The sequence below is a fragment of the Lepidochelys olivacea genome, assembly GCF_965140295.1.
Source record: "Lepidochelys olivacea isolate rLepOli2 genome assembly, chromosome: 14".
Lineage (NCBI taxonomy): Eukaryota > Metazoa > Chordata > Testudines > Cheloniidae > Lepidochelys > Lepidochelys olivacea.
Window position 1 is genome coordinate 15,838,734 of NC_140424.1, and position 16,061 is coordinate 15,854,794.

A 16,061-nucleotide genomic window follows, 5' to 3' on the forward strand; every position below is an offset into this window, starting at 1 on the left:
GGGCCAAATTCATCCCTACTGGAAGCGGGTGACATCTGTGGTGAATTTGACCCAATTACTTTCTCTCTACATATATACAGTACACTAGATTTCTTTTTTTTTTTTTTTATAATGCAAGCTCTAGGAGGTAGGTGATAAACTAATATCAGAGAAAATGAACTCATAGCAATGCATATAACACTGAGACATGTAGGAGATGAAGTTACTGCAGTGCATAGATGTGACAGTAATTCATTCCAGCTATTATATATTTCCAGGGTATATTTGAGAAGGTGGCTTGAGAAATGTGCTCTTGAAAGTTCTCTTTTCCTTTCTACCTTTTTCAGAAGGGATTCTTCACCATCCTTTATATTAAGGATACATTTATAAATGGTTAATACATAATTAACAGATGTTTTAATATATAGTTAATGAAAGGTTACAGATTGTCACAATCCAACAGGTCAGTAGGTTGTTTTTAACCAGGACTTACAACCACCTAGAACAGCTTCTACTAAGGTGCTGATAACCATCTTCTATAACACATGCTATTTATATCTGTAACAACTTATCACATCTATTAATCATTTAAAACCCTTTATAAACTACACTGGGGTATATTAATAACTAAAAAGGAACTGCACTAACTGGAGTCTTTTAGGAGTTTGGGATTTTAATGCTACTAAAGTTCCCAAGAAAGTAGGGATGTGATTATAACAGAAAAGGAATCCTGCAGCGATGCCTTAATTAACTAAATAATAGTTCCTGGATAAGAAGCTATCTGTTAAAAGTGAATTTTCATAAATACCACTACTGCTATTTCAGGATCTCCAGCCAGTAAATGGTGCTGGAGTCTCTCACTAGCAGCTATTTCATCCCACTGGCTGGGATATTTTATAGTACTGGGAAGCAGATGGAGGGCCCAGAGCTGCTCCAGTGTAAGTCAATTGGACTTTAGCCTAAGAAAGGTGTTCAGGACTGGCCTCATAATGCCCATAGGAATATTTTTCTTTCCCAAATGCAACAGACCAACATTCAAAGCATCTGCAGAAGATGATGTTCATGATGCATATATAGATGGTTTGCATGAACATCACAGATGTCATTCGTTTCCCTTTACATATAACATCACTTTGTTCAGGGGATTGGCAATGGGATTTGGGATATTTCATCTCTGTGTCACCAGTTCAAATCCATCCCATATTGAAAATTGTTACCATCTGGATGGTTATTTGGTGGACTATGTAAAAATGAGCTTGGTGGTCCCAGACCAGTTTTAGTGGACGGGTGACATCGCAATGGGGGCTAGACGAGTTGGCAGTCCCACTGAAGAAGCCAAGACTTGAATGAACCTCTCTCAGAAGCTAGAGAGGGATAAGTTCTACAACATTCGTTCACCTCCTCCATCTCCTGACTAATGCGAGATTGTTCTACACAGTACAGTTTTCAGTCTTTTATCCAAACCGCTTTTAAATAATTCAGCTGATGGGGCCTTCCACCATTTCCCTTGGGAGACTATTCCACAAAAGAAAAGATCTCGCTATTACGAAGTTTCCCTGATATTCAGCTTTCATTATCCTTAATTTCATCCCTTTCCTCCTAGTTATAGCCCTCCTTACCACCCCTAACAATTCTTACTAAACGGAGGTTACATCCTTGTGCATCGGAGTCATGCCCCATCGTCATCCTGCAGCCAATCCAGGACTTCTTTTCATCTTTCCTCAACCAGCCCAGCCCTCCCACACCCTGAGTTATTCTTGCTGGTTTTCCCTGAATTCCGGTCTCCCTCTTTCTGGTGTGGAGGCGTGTTGGACTCAGTTGAGCATTCTAGGTGTGATCTAATCGGTGCTGGTCTATCACCTCCCTGCTTTGGGACATGAGGTGTCTTTATGAGCAGCACATTTATGGCTTGGGGGGGCAGGAGGGGGCACTCTCACTCTTAAATATGGTCCCTCCAGAATAAGGTTGAGGCACGCTGGTGGTGCAGTGCTGGGGAAGCATGCACTGTTCCGTGTAGAGCATTGTATTTGTGCAGCCCATGCTGTACCTGCTGTTTTTAAAGCATTGTCTAGGAGGCGTTCGCCCAGAAAGCAGATTTTGAAGGCGTAGGGGGGCTAACACATATTAAACGACCATCCCGCATTTGCAGTGTGGACTAAGGCACAGAGCAGAATAACTGTGGAATCACACGATCAGAGTGGTCACTAAGATTATATCCTCTTGGTTAGGAACGGAGGGCTGGCAGGGATAGGCCATCATAAAATGCCCGTTTTTTAAAGATAATAATAATAGCTAGCTCTTATCTATTGCTTTTCCTCAGTAGATCTCAAAGCACTTTACAAAGCAGGTTAATATAATTACTCCCATTTTACAGAGGGAAAAACTGAGGCACAGAATGGTGACATGACTTACCCACAGTCATGCAATGGCAGAGCCAGAAACAGAACCCAGGTCTCCTGAGTCCCAGTCCAGGTCTCTATTCACTAAGGGGCGACTTCTGTTTGTTAACCCCTGGGTTACAAACAGCACAGGGCTAGAGTGGGTTATTAGCTATTCCAGAGAGAAGACTATATAAGCCATGGTGCTGGTAAACAATTACAAGAGAGACTCCTGAGTCTTCTCTGCAAGTTACCTCCGCTTTAACACTGAAACACAATCTTTCTTCAACGGCCCAATCTGCATATGGGCATCTACGCTTTCAAGGAAAAAGGCTGGTTTGAGGTTATATGCAAACAGCAATGGGAACTGGTGGTTGATCTTATTCTGGAAGGGGTCAAAGTGGCCTTTTTTGAAGCGGGCAACCTTGAGCTGTTGGAGACACGTCATCTTGGAGTCCCTGACCCCATAGAAGGTCAGTGCCTTTTCCGAATACTCCAGGTACACCCCGATCGTGTGAAAGAAGGGCTGTTGGATAACAGATTCGAAGCCACCAAACCAGGCCACGTAGTTCTGTCCATTCCACTGCAGGCAGCAGGATTTCTCGTTCCTCCCCAGGCGGCCTCTGTCGTAGGACTCCCGCGGGTTGAAGTCCTCGGCAATGACGCCGATGCTCACCCAGCCGTCGATGATTTCCACCTCCCAGTAGTAGTTGCCTCGGTTCATCAGGTTCTCGCCCAGCACCTGCTCACAGTTGATGAATCTGGTTGGGCTCTCGGGGTAGCCGATGGGGTTCAATACACGTTTGGCCCCTTTGGTTCCAAACAGCTGGAGGAACTTGTCCGCGGTGTCGCTGTCCAAATCGATGATGAAGGCAACTGTGAAGGAGGGGACAAGCAAACACAAGAGAGAGAATCAGAATAGAATTTAGCACAGAGCATCCCATCCCCCTTTAGCCCCAAGTAGTGAGTTTCAGTGGCTAGCGTTACCAGGTCTGTTTCCGTATTATCGCTCTCCAATACCCGGGCAGAGGTATTTCCCACCCCCTGGCCCAAATGACAATAAACACCCACCCAGCTATTGACCCAAATCAGCAAAGCTAAAGAGGTGCGTCTTGGGGTATGTCTACACTGCAAGCAGAGGTGTGACTGTAGCAATGCGGGAGGGGGATACCCACATTAGCTTTACTCTAGCCAGCACGGATAACCATAGTAGCGTAGATGTGATGGCATGGGCTTCAACACAGGCTAGCTATAGAGCAGGAGCCTGCTGGGCAGCCTGGTTGCTAGCCCATGCCACTGCATCTCCACTTCTGTTGTTACCTGTACTAGCTGGAGTAAAGCTAGTGCGGGTATGCATATGCATTCTACAATCACACCTTCCCTTGCAGCGTAGACATGCCCTTAGTACGGTGTCCTACTGGCTGCTGGATGATCATTAGGAGAATTCCAGAGCTGAGAGCCCTGCCCCGAGAACTTCCCGCCACCCCCACCCCCACCCCTCTAGGAATTCAACCCTGCCTATAGAAAGTAAAAGCATTCCTGCTGATTGCAGCTAACATACAGTGTCTGATCGGATGGGGCATGTTAGGGTGATTAGTCACAGACTAAGGCAGCAGATTATTAGCAGGGCCAGAAACAACATGAAAGACCAGCTCTCTCTGTCTAGCAGAGAGGTTAAGAGGCGTATTCTGAATTTACCATGCAGCAGATTTATCCATTAAGAGCTTCTTAATGCTGTAGAGAACTGCACAGACTCAACCCTACCCCCAATAAATTGACCACATGCCCTTGCACTGAGAAGCTGAGCAGGTACCCACCATGGATACTGACTTTGAAAGAACCAACAGATTTTTTATGGCTGGTCTTGTTCTCTAGGGCAGCAAGGGGCTGGGGGGACATGGAAGCAATAGGCCTCCTACCACTGAATACTGGAGCAGCAGTAATTGGCCCCAGAAGGATAATATTTAATCCCAAGGGATTTCTGTCTGGTCAGAAGGAGGGTTATGGCCTGGGGCCTTGTTGGGTGTTTACAAAACAGGAGTTCAGTTGGGATAGAGTACAGGCCACCCTCCCACGCCCAGGAATAAGGCAGAGTGTCGATCCACGAAGCCCAGGGGATCCAGCTTGCTAGTGAGATGCAGAGGAGTCATGGGGAACAGGAAGGTCCTTGAATTTCCCGCCGGATGAGGCGTTCGTGGATTGGATCCATATCTGCACAGGCCCGTCTTCCCTGCAGAGAGTGACCAGCAGAGTGGTGCAGCAGCTCCTCCAAGAAGACTGTTGACAAGCACTAGAAAATCGCCCTTGTATTTGTGAGTAAAACCCTGTCTGCGTGAACAGACGAGGAGCAGAAAACAAAGCCGGGGGAAGAGAGCAGAGATCCACAGTAGTGTAAAGGCGAGAGATGGCTCACTGGGAGGGATGCAAGCTCAATCCCTCTCCCCCCTCTGCGAGCTAGTGCTCCACCATGCGCTGCTGGAGCACAGTCTGTCAGATCGAGTCTCTTTCTAGCCCTTTTGGTTCTACAGCTGGTCTTTGTGTGGCAGCTTGCCAAGCCCCGCACAGTGCTTTGAGTGTCAGTCACGGTGTCTGAATCAGGCAACTTTTCACTGTAGCCCTCTTCGGTTAGCCTGGCTCTTCCTTGGGCTCTTTTGATTCAGAATTTTGTCCAGCTTTAACAACTTCATCTATTCAGCAACCGAATTATCCACCTGCCTGAAGCCATCAAACTGATTCAAAACATAGCACGGAATTAGTGTTCTTCTGATTACAAATTATTTGACTCCAGAGGTTCCGAGCTAATTAAACAGAAGATCAAATTCATCTGTACCTGAATTAAGTGGAAAGCGCTTTAAGTGCAACCGCGTCTTGGCTAGGTCTCCCCGAACTGGTTTGGCAGAGCTACATATAGGCTGAGTTTTTAAGACTTTAGCTAGAAGGCAAATGGACTCCCTTTATTAGCTGTATGGTATTTATCCCAACAACATGGACCAGACCCTGCCAGGGAGCAGACATACAAACGCAGCTGCCAGTACAGAAAGTTTACATGTCATCAGTGCTTTGAGCAGAAAGGGGAAATCCAGTAACTGACCTTAGCAACAGAAGCCAAAGCAAAAGTCAGGGTCTTACATTTCAGGAAATAGTCTCTTGTCTCCAAGCAGGCTGGACTGTTTGATTTGTCCGAAGGTTGGAGCTCAGCGACTGCTGCCAGGAGAGGAATAAAAGGCGTCACCATCGAGCTACTTAAACAGCAAAGGCAACAAAGCCCCCGTGAACGGATGCTGCGTGAATCTCAGAGGGAGGTGCAAAGCCCCGGGCCTCACAGCTCAGGGTGCATCGTGCTACTCCTGCATTTAAAAATATAAAACAAAGACCAAAAAAGGAACATCCCTGGGACTCTGTAACATTCATGCAGGGTCCTATGACAGATGGTCCTGCTGCTGCACTGCCAGCCAGCCAATAGGGGGCACTAACAACCCAGCCCTGTCTTCCTAGGCTGAGGCCAGAACACAGTATACACAACACAAGGCAGATCCCTGTTGGACTGGGCTTAATGGCAGGCAATGGCCACATGTGTTCCGCAGGAGGAGACGGGTGGGGCTGGGAAGGGAATGATTTTGATGGGTCTCCAGGAGAATTACAAACAACGGAGAGCTGAACCAGTCATTAAAAGCTAAAATGGAGCTGCCTGAGTCTGTCTGAAACTCAACCAGCAGCTTCGGCTTCCCCCCCTCACCCCGGCAGGACGGAGAGTCCGGGAATGAAGTGGTCGGTCTGTGTTCAGAGGAGACAAGTCTCCCTTTCATAGGAAGCCTCTTGGGGGAAGTTCCCCAAACCACCCAGCCACACCTAGCTCCAAGCCTGTTTGTTGTCTTCTGACTTTCTAGTCGTTGTGGAAACTTCATAAAACCGCCAGAGCGAGGTGTGAGCCCAGATGGCAGAGGCTGACTGAGAGGCTGATTATGCAGTTGCAGCGTAACCATGCTGTACAGTTTCCAAGGCTGTGGGGACGGGTAGGGAGCTCTTCACGGTTCTGCCCTGAGGATGCTGGCTTCTCACATTCATTTGCTAGTTATAAAAGTTAAACGGGGACTCCAAAGAGCCTCAGTGCTCCGTGTGCACGCTGGGGAGCAATATAAACCTTGGCCCACACAACAAGGAGCTAGTGCATGGTGGCTAAATACACACCTTCTTGCATCCCATGGAAACAAGACTCTTCATACCCCTTCCCCAGCAATTGGTCCCACTGGTTCTTGCATGCAGTCACCAGCAGCTCCTTCATGGCACACACAGCCTGGCTAGACTTGGTGAAGCTCAGTTCCTTCTGGAAGCTTGGACACAGGGAACTCTTTTCCTCAGCTGCCATTTTTAACGCCTGGAACTCCTGAGCCAAGGACACAGGGATCAAAAGACTTAAAGAATCTTGGGATGCGTCTTGTTCCACCACCACACCCCTTCCCGAAACACTCGTGCAGTGATTGTTCCCAGGACCCAGCATGAAGACAGACATGCAACAGGGAGGGAACGACTTCTCTGGCCATGTGTCCCTTAGTCAGTTTCAAATCTGACTCAAGAATATCACGTACAACAGTATCTCCTCCCATCAAGGACCATTGCCCCAGCTCCACAGCTGAGGATTGCTCGCGCTGCAGAGATTGCCTCCATGCCAGGGGCTGCTTTGTGCATGCCCACAATAAATTGCCCATTATTCCCCCCCTTTAATTTTCCAGTGAATGAAAGGAGGCGAGTTAGTTCACATGCAACCCAAAAACCCAATATCAAACTCACTGTAGTGACCTTTAATTATGGGCCTGAGCCTAGGGCGTCATTTGAACTGGGCCTTTTCCAACAATTCACCCTCTTCACCTCCTATTTCCGTTCACCTGCTACCCGATTAGCATGGCCTTAGGAGGCCCAAGTCTACAGGCTTTGTCCCCACACTGCTGCATTGCAGATCTGAACCCTCTATTATGCATGTGTAACACCAACAGACCCTGATTGTCAGCAGGCAGGATCAAACCCGGGACCTCTGGAGCTTAGTGCATGAGCCTCTACAGCATGTGCTAAAAGCCACCTGGCTGTAGAGCAGACTCATTATTCTCTAAGTGGTCTCGATGCCACTACATGGGACAGAGCACCACACCCAGGAGGTGTGTGGGTTACACATGCGCTGTCATATACCAGCAGGGATCGCTGGCATAGTTTAACCTTTGCCAGCTCCTGGGCCCTTGTTCTTCACAGAGTCATGCCCTCCGTTATAACAAAGGTTTAGTGTTAACAATAATTTGGGAAGTATCTAGCTATGTACTTGGTGCAGGTCAGCATGCACTCCCAGCACCCCGCCGCTCCCAGCACCCCGCCGCTCCCACTCACTCCCAGCGCCCGTTGCTGACAGTGAACCTCTGCTCCCTGTGTTTGTCTATCTTCCATTTGCAACCATGAGTGTGGGCAAGTTGCTCCCTAGCAGCCTGACCCAAAAGCCCCTGAAGGCAATGGAAAAATGCCTGTTGTCTGCAGTGGGCTTTGGGTCAGATCCTGATTGAACAATGGATTAGCCAAGAGCTGCACTGCAGTTTGGAGGGAGAGGGGCTTGGAAGTGTCACATTCCAGCTCCCCAAGAAGGGCTAGCGGAGATCAGTACCTCAGGTCATTTGTGACTTTTAACCCTGCCCCAGCACTTGCTCTGCTCCTGGCCAGTCCCTGCGCACCTGTAGGAAGTAAATGGTATCCGTGCTCGGAACCCGCTCCAGGTTCTGCCGGCACTGAGCCAGCTTGGCACGCCTCTCCTCCTTCTGCCGGAGATCCCCTTCAGCCTCAATCAGCATGGATCGCTCGCCATCCTCAATGAAGCCAGTCACCTCTTTCTGGAAGGTCACCAGAGCTCTGGATGCTTCATTGAAGAGCCTGCTAACATTTTCCTTCTCCTTCAGGGCGGCGCTCTATGCACACAAAGATGGGCATCTGCATTATTAGTAATCAGCTTTCCCCTTTCTATAGCTCAGTTCACGGAAGGATCTCAAAGCTCTTTACCAACAGCGGCAGTTCATTAAGATCTTGCCTGTACTGGGGTTTTTGGCACCAATGTAGCTGCACCGGAGCAAACCACCACTTGCACTAGGGCACTGTGCTTACATTAAGGGTTTGCACAGTGCAGCTGACGTGGTGCCACAAAACGCACTCCAAGCAGTGTAGACAAGACCTGTGCCACACCCCACCCCTCTGAGGTCAGCAGGTGTTACTGCCCCCATTTTACACAGGGAGAAACGGGGGCACAGAGAGGTGAAGTGAACCAAGGTCAGACAGAGGGGCAGTAACAGAGGCAGGAATAGACCCCAACAGACTCCACTGTGTCCCTTTGCATTTCCATGGAGCATGGCTGCACTTGTCCAACTTGTTTCACTTTGATCACCTCTCCCTTCACTTCCCCCACCTCACTCCACAGGAAATGGCAGTTCAGCACTTTCCCTCAGGCTGTGCTTTGCTGTCCCATGCAGAGATGCAGTTAATGCCAAATCCACAGTCTGGTATGTGATCAAGGCATCGAACAGGCACAATACCTCCCCAAATGGGAGCAGAAAGCGAGGTGAACGGTAGAGGTGAATGGGTGACAGACAAGCAACCCTGGAGTATAATCAGCCTGCTAAAAGCTTAGGTATGTGGCTGCCATGGCGACTGATCGGGCTAAAGGAAATACCTCCCCAACTGAGTTCCTCCAGGGGAGCAACCTCAGTCCCAGAAACCGTTTCCACAGAGGCAGTATTTCCTATCCTGACAACATTCCAGATTGGGGGCCGTGTATCAGGTCAGATGGCCCCGGGGAAGTCAGATGCCAGCAGGCTGGGTGGCCACCATGCTTTCCGAAAGCACCTGAGCGCTCCCGAACTGGGAAGAGCCGCCTCTAGAAGTCTCTCCGAAGTCGCTCTCGGTTCTAGGGGGGCTCTCCAGGGCATTTGTTAGAGGACGAAGTTCAGAGGGGAGGTGGAAGGGAGAAGAAAATGCTCCAAGCTCAGCTCAAGCCCTGGGCAAGATAACAACAAGATCATCTTACTTTGATGAGCTCCACGGTCTTCCTGGTCTGCGCGACGGTGACTCCCAGCTCATCCAGCTGGTTCTCCACGCAGCTCAGGATCTTGGGTCGCTGGGCCTTTAAAACAAAAAGGATGAAACCAGCCCTGCTGAAAGGTGCATTTAGCTGCCATACCGGGACTGCATTCCGAACCTGAGCCTTCCGAATGGGTGCGGCTTATACACATCACCTGCAGGGAGCCACAGCACTCGCTCCATCACTAAGGTTACAAACACTTTTTCCCCGATAACCCTTATTTTTCACAGCCACCCCTCTAAAGCCTGCCAATAAAAACCAACTGAGCTGAAAATCAGGAGGATGCCTCTGAGGCGAAGGCAGAGCTTTTCTACCAAAGTTCAGGCAAATCGAACAGGGGATTCCAGAAATCAAGCAGGCGGTCCGTTTGCAAATGCTGAGTCCTTCCTTCGTCCTCACATTGCAGCAGAGATGGAGACACCAATGGACTCCGCCTTCCCTTGGGGCTCGAGCAGCCCAGGAGAAATTTGGGGTTCTTTTCTAGAAGGACAAAATCCCAGAACTGTGGGGCTGGAAGGGACTTTGAGAGGTCAGTGAGGTCAGCACCATGTGCTGAGGTAGGACCAAGTAAACCTACACCAGTCCTGGCAGGTGTTTGTCCAACCTGTTTAAATGAGCCGCTCGCTGCGAGCAGGATTCAAACTTGTGCAGGTCAACCCCATTGGCTTCCAACACTGCAAGCTTCCACTGCGCCACTCTGCTGAGCACTACGCGTGGGAACGACCCCTACAGCAAGCCAGTCGAAGCATGGCAGTTCCTGGGGCTCGCCCAACTGGATGGGGCATTTCACGGACCCAATGGACACCCGTTACGCCAGTCGCACCTTCGTGCCCCCTATTAACCAATGCTCTGAACAGCTAGCGTGTGCATCGTCAGCACCTTGCAGGGCGGGAAACTCACCATGCAGGGTGTTCCACTCAACTCCTGTGCTCATTGTCTTAATAGCTCCTGCAACAGGGGGCAGGGAGGGGAGGGGCACACCTATTGGCAGAGGCAGGGATGGGGTGTCATGCTCATTGGCACTGATGGGGGGGGGTCAGGGAGGCTTTGTGGATGGGTAGAGCGAAAGGGGCATGCAGGAGGTAAGGGGTACTGTAGTTAGGGAGACAGGGAACCATCTCTGCCCCATCCCAACCAGGCCCAACTGCACAGATCCCCCACTTGAACTGGTGAGTCAGACTGGGACTGGCAGCCAGGGGCATGAGGATATTTACTGGAGCTGAAGAGGGGGAATTTCTGGAGGGGGAGGTGTGGATGGAAGGGCAGAGATGACTCCCTCAACAGCAATCTCGTCCTGCTTCCCTCCCCCGCACCTGACCCATGTCCTGCACATCTAGGACTCTTATGGGGCCCCCTATTAATGGCCCCCCCAGGGTGAGCAGGGCTATGGTGGCATATGAGGGAAAGAGGGTTAGGGGCAGGTGGGTGTCGAAGGAGTAGGAGAAAGCAAGAGGGCAGTGGCACGGTCCCAACAGACCTGCTAGGACTCCCCAGGCAGGGGAGTCGTTCTGTTCTAAGTGTCCTATCAGCCCCATCTCCCTTAGACCACACCCCCATCCTTTGCTACCTCCCACTTTAACAACAATGGAAATTCAAATGCAAAAAACTTTGTTAAACACGGAGCAACAGCTGCAGCCTCACAGCAGTGTAGTGAGCACCCCATCCCCTTCCAGAGCGGGGATTTGACATTCCCCAGCATCCTTTCAAAGGGGAGAGGACTGCTCCTGAAGGTCAAAGGTTGGATAACCAGGAAATGCTGCGTAAAGGCCCCTGTGCGCCCCATACAAGAGGGTCAGCTTCACCACAACACACATTAGAACATGTGCAGCTGTGCTGGGTGTGTTGGAAGCATCACCTTAACTCTGCATTGCCTGGTGTTCTAATGGCTGCAGTGTGCGTTGTGTCCTCAGGCTAATGCACCTGTAAAGGGCATGAGGGGCGGGCCCTTGACTCCACATTTCCTGGGTGTCTGAGGTTTGAGTTTTGAGAAGAAGACTCTCCCCTTCGTGAAGGTTGTGAGGGGCACAGTATGTGGCTGCAGCCACAGCTGCACACGAGCAACGTTCTCGGGGTTTGGATAAACATCGGCCTGAGAGAGGCGCATTGAGAGCAAGGCACGATATGCTGTCACTCGATGAAGTGAAAAAGCCAGCCACACGCCAAACCACACCAACAGCACAGCACATGCCAGTGGCTGAGAGCATAAGAAGACCAGAGCAGGGAGAGATCTTACCTGGGAAGCTGCAGAACCCACGGGAGGGAGCGGGAGGGTCAATGAAATTGACATTGACACGATCCAGGCTGTTTATGGCAACTTCAGATCCTAATGCAGCTGCCTGATACCTCTGCCCCCAGAAGCTGACTCCACCCTCCTCCATTGCCAGGTAGCATCTTGGACTAATCTTCCTGATGCATGGGGGGTGGTGAAGCATGATCCTTAGCATTACCCCCCTTCCCATCCCTCACGTCAAACCACTGTGAGTAGTTACATTAATATGAAAGAGCCAACACTGTCCAGTAGATTGTGCCTCCAATATGATCTGCCTTAAACATGCTAGATCCGGTGGGCAGAGTATTGTTTGCCTAAGGCTGGCAGCTTCTTGGAGATCCTGCCTTCCTCTGTGTTCTCCACCATGCAGATCACACCGATGGCACTCAATAATAAAAGGCAAGAGGATTTCTCTGCAGCAGGAGGGTGGCCTCAAGAACCAGATGAAATAGCATGTGTTAATTCCACCCCAGTACTCCCCACAATATATCAGATCTGTGATCGCCTAGGTTTGCCTCTAACAACTACGCCCACTCAGAGCTTCCTAGCACCAGCGGGAATCAGACTCAGATCCATCTGCTCCAATAGCACAGTCCCCTGCCACTTGAGCTGAAGGAGAATCCCCATGAAGTGGTAGCAGTATAAGAGCCATAACACAGGCACTTCAGCAACTCTGATTCTAACCAGTAGAGGGCAGTGGCCATTAACCAGGTCATGGCAAAACCGGGCAAAGCTGCCCCTCCTCTCTCACTTTGGGAACTTCTCCCAACTACTGCAGATGACCCAGAATGAAACTGACAGCTCAAGGAAACCTTGTGGGTGAGAATTTGGTCGATGAGTCAAACCCATCTGGGAACGGGAGTGATGGAAAAATGCCTGCCGACAGAACACAAAAGATGAATGGAGCAAGGATTGGAGTCTGGGAATGGAGCCAAAAGAAATAAAGGACCTGATTTAAGATACTGTGGGAAAGAGACGCAAGTGGACAAATTGCTCCCAGTTTAACTCAAGTGAAGGCGATGGAGTGAGGCCAGGGATGGATTTGGCCCAGTACCTCCCAAAGGAACCTGTATATGCCCAAACTTTTGTTTCTGTCTCCTCCCCAAACCCACACATAATCAGTTACATTACCAGATCTCTTGCATGTGTGTAATCTGGCAGCCCAGATGGAACCCTTTGTAGCAGTCCAGTTAAACTATTATTTTTACTTAAAACCATCTTGTCAGTGGATTTTCCAATGCGGATTTCCCCCTGCCTGGCTGCAGCTCCAGGGAATTGCAGAGAACAGAGCACAGTTTTCAAGTTAACAAGCACAAAGTGTTCTGGGATTTTGACACCTTTTTCCCCTTCCCTCTCCCTCCACTGGCAAAATCCTACCTTGACTGTTAAGCACTGTACTGTGAAATTGACTATGTCATAGCACTGTGCTTTAACAGATTTGGTCCTACATGCATGAAAGGGGCCAAACTGTGTTCCCAGCTTGGAAAACAGACAACCCCCTCCCCAACCCATGACTTAACTGATATTTCAGTCCTGGGCTCCCCGCATACAGACCTACCGATGCCCTTTAATCCTGCCCTGCAGCATCGCTAATATTCCAGTCCTGGGATACCACTCTGCCAATGCCCCTCAATCTAGACTCACAGCCCCCTTCAATCCCACCCCTGCGCTTCCCCCCGGCTTGACCGATGCCCCTCAGTCCTGACCCATAGCCCCCTGCTATCCCAGTGCTGGGCTCCCCCCACCCAGCCCTGTCAATGCCCCTCAGTCCTGACCCACAGGACAGCCCCATGCTATCCCAGCCCTGATGCCCCTCAAGGCAACTCTCCCTGCTGTCCTGGCCCTAGGGAGCAAACCCCACAAGGGTCTGGGCGCCCAGCGTGGCGAGGGCTGTTCAGAGAGGTAGCAAGGTCCCCCCGCAGCCCCTTCTGTGCCCCCACCTTACCTCCTTGTGCTCCCGCTCCACCTCCACCGCCACCACCTCGTGGCTCCGGTGCTCCTGGCCCTGGCACAGCTGGCAGATGCAGGCCTGGTCCGTGCGGCAGAAGCTCTCCAGCGGCCGGAGGTGCAGCTTGCACAGGCTGTCCTCGAGGCGGCGCAGCGGGGGCACCAGGCGGTGGCCCTGGAAGGCCGGGCTCCGCAGGTGGGGCTGCAAGTGGGGCGGGCAGAAGGAGGCCAGGCACACCAGGCAGGACTGGGCCGCCGTGGCCCGCCCGCCCTCGGGGCAGACGTCGCACAGCACCCGCGCCTCCTCCGGCTCCTGCCGCTGGGGGGCGCCGCAGGGCTCCGGCGGGCCGGGGGCCGCCTCCTCCCCCGGGGGCGCCGGCGGGGCCCCGGGGCCGCGGGCGCCGGGCGGCGGCTGGCGGAGCTGGAGCAGCTCGCACAGCGTGTGGTTCTTGCGGAGCTGGAGGTCGGCCGGGAAGGGCTCCTGGCACAGCGGGCAGCGGGGGGCGCCCTGGCCGCCGCCCGCCCCGGGCCCCGGGCGGTGCCTGTGCGCCCCCAGGCAGCCCAGGCAGAAGTTGTGGCCGCAGGGGATGGTGACCGGGTCCTTCAGGGCGTCCAGGCAGATGGGGCAGCCGAAGGGGGAGTCCTGCGGGCTGGGCAGGCCGCCGCCGCCCGCCGAGCCGCCCTCCATGCCGCGCCGACGGGCTGCTCCCTGCGAGTGCGAGGAACTGGGGGCCTCGCCAGCCGGGAGCAGGGCGGCCAGCTCCGCCCAACAGGAACTGGTGTCAGAGCGGCAGCCCTGGGGCCGGCTCCAGGGGGCGGGGGGCGCGGAATCCCCAAGAGAAACGGAGGTGGGGGGCAGGTCCCTGCAGCGGGGATCCGCCCGAGACGGAGACATGGGGGTACCCCCTGGAGCAGGGATCCCCCAAAACGGTGGTATGGGGGTACCCCCTGCAGTGGAGATCCCCTCAGAGACAGTCACATGGGGGTACCCCCTCCAGGAGGGATCTCTCAAGAGAAAGTGACATCATGGGACAGCCCCCCTCCAGCACGGATCCACCCCCAGTGCACTCACTGACAACAGGGGGGCGGGGATTAAATAAAAGGTCAGTTTAAGTGTCAGAATTAAAAAAAAAAAATCAGAGCAAGTTTCCTCCCCACCAAGCCTTCTCTCCATCACCAAAGAAGAGCGACTCTCCTTCCCCTAGAGAGGAGGGCTTCAGAGCAATCTGGGGCACATTGACTTTCCAGGCCCATTGTCATGGACAGAGGCTGTCTTTCTGTTCCGTGCATGTACAGCTCCTAGCACAGTGCGGCTGTGAGCCATGACTGGGCTCCTAGGTGCTGCCTTAATACAAATAATAGCAGCAAATGTCATGGTGACTCAGACAGGCCACACCCCTGCAAACACACAGCATGAGCAGTCCCTCTGGAGTTAATGGGACTATGTGCACCTGGAGGATTTGGCCTGGGCATCAGTGCTAGTAGGATTCGGGGTTGCGTATGGGGTTTTGGACACATCTGGTCACAACTGCTGCTTGCTCAGAATCCACCATTTTCAGCCCATTAAACATAATCTGCATCAACCTACCTACAGCCGGGGAGCAATGCACCAAGTCTCCCATAGGATTCCTCTCATGCCTCCAGTTGCTCATGTGTGTAAGAGTTTGCGAGATTGGATCCCAGCCCAGGGTAGTTACACAGTGCCAGTCTCTCGAATTTCTGTGTGCTGGAATCCAGTGACTAGGCCAGCCATTGATATCAGGCCATTTTTATTTCTCTAGTATCAGGTCAGTTGTATAAATATCTCCTGCTGGACAGTCAGTTTTCTGTGTGTTTGCTTTTAAGGTTTGAAAACACCACACCCCTGGTTGGCTTCGAAGCAAGCAGAGCAATGAGATACAGGCCTTTTCCTTCTCATGTCGTCCCAAACCCTTTCTGCTGTGGGTGTGAGACAGATTCCTTCCCTCCCTCTCTGAGTCAGCCCCCCTGGCCTGGCACCTTGCATGCCCCAGGCCAAAATCACTGCTGGCGGAGGCGGGTGCTGCTCCATTGAAGCCAATAGCCGCCAGTGTTGAATATGGCCATCTGCTATTCATGTTCTTCCGAGCATGGGAGCTGGTGTGACAGGGGACAGTGCAGCCTCAGCAGAGGGCAGGAGGCAAATGGCCAGCCAGTGTCAGGAAGGGTGCCCCCTTCCATGGCTGCTCCAGATGCCACCCAGGTGAAGGGAGTTGGACAGGGGCTCTGTGGAGAGCCAGAGCTATGGGGCAGTACCCAGGCTAAGGAGCTAGGTGATTTGCTGCTTAACTTTTGTCCTCCTGAACAGGGAAAAATAAAAGCTATATGGAGACCTGGATCCCCAAAATTCTGCCACTTCTCCCCCCTC

At 51.9% G+C, this 16,061-nt stretch overlaps 1 protein-coding gene across 1 annotated transcript; it reads right to left on the reverse strand.

The window, feature by feature from the left end:
- Nucleotides 1–373: 373 nt before the first annotated feature.
- TRIM47 (tripartite motif containing 47) lies at nt 374–16,052 on the reverse strand. The gene is made up of 6 exons (XM_084646919.1): nt 13,674–16,052; nt 9,406–9,501; nt 8,066–8,296; nt 6,546–6,741; nt 5,487–5,561; nt 374–3,233 (listed from the first exon to the last, which is right to left on the reverse strand). The coding sequence occupies exons 1-6, from the start codon at nt 14,568–14,570 to the stop codon at nt 2,608–2,610; spliced, it is 2,121 nt and encodes a 706-aa protein (XP_084503045.1). The 5' UTR covers nt 14,571–16,052; the 3' UTR covers nt 374–2,607.
- Nucleotides 16,053–16,061: the final 9 nt, after the last annotated feature.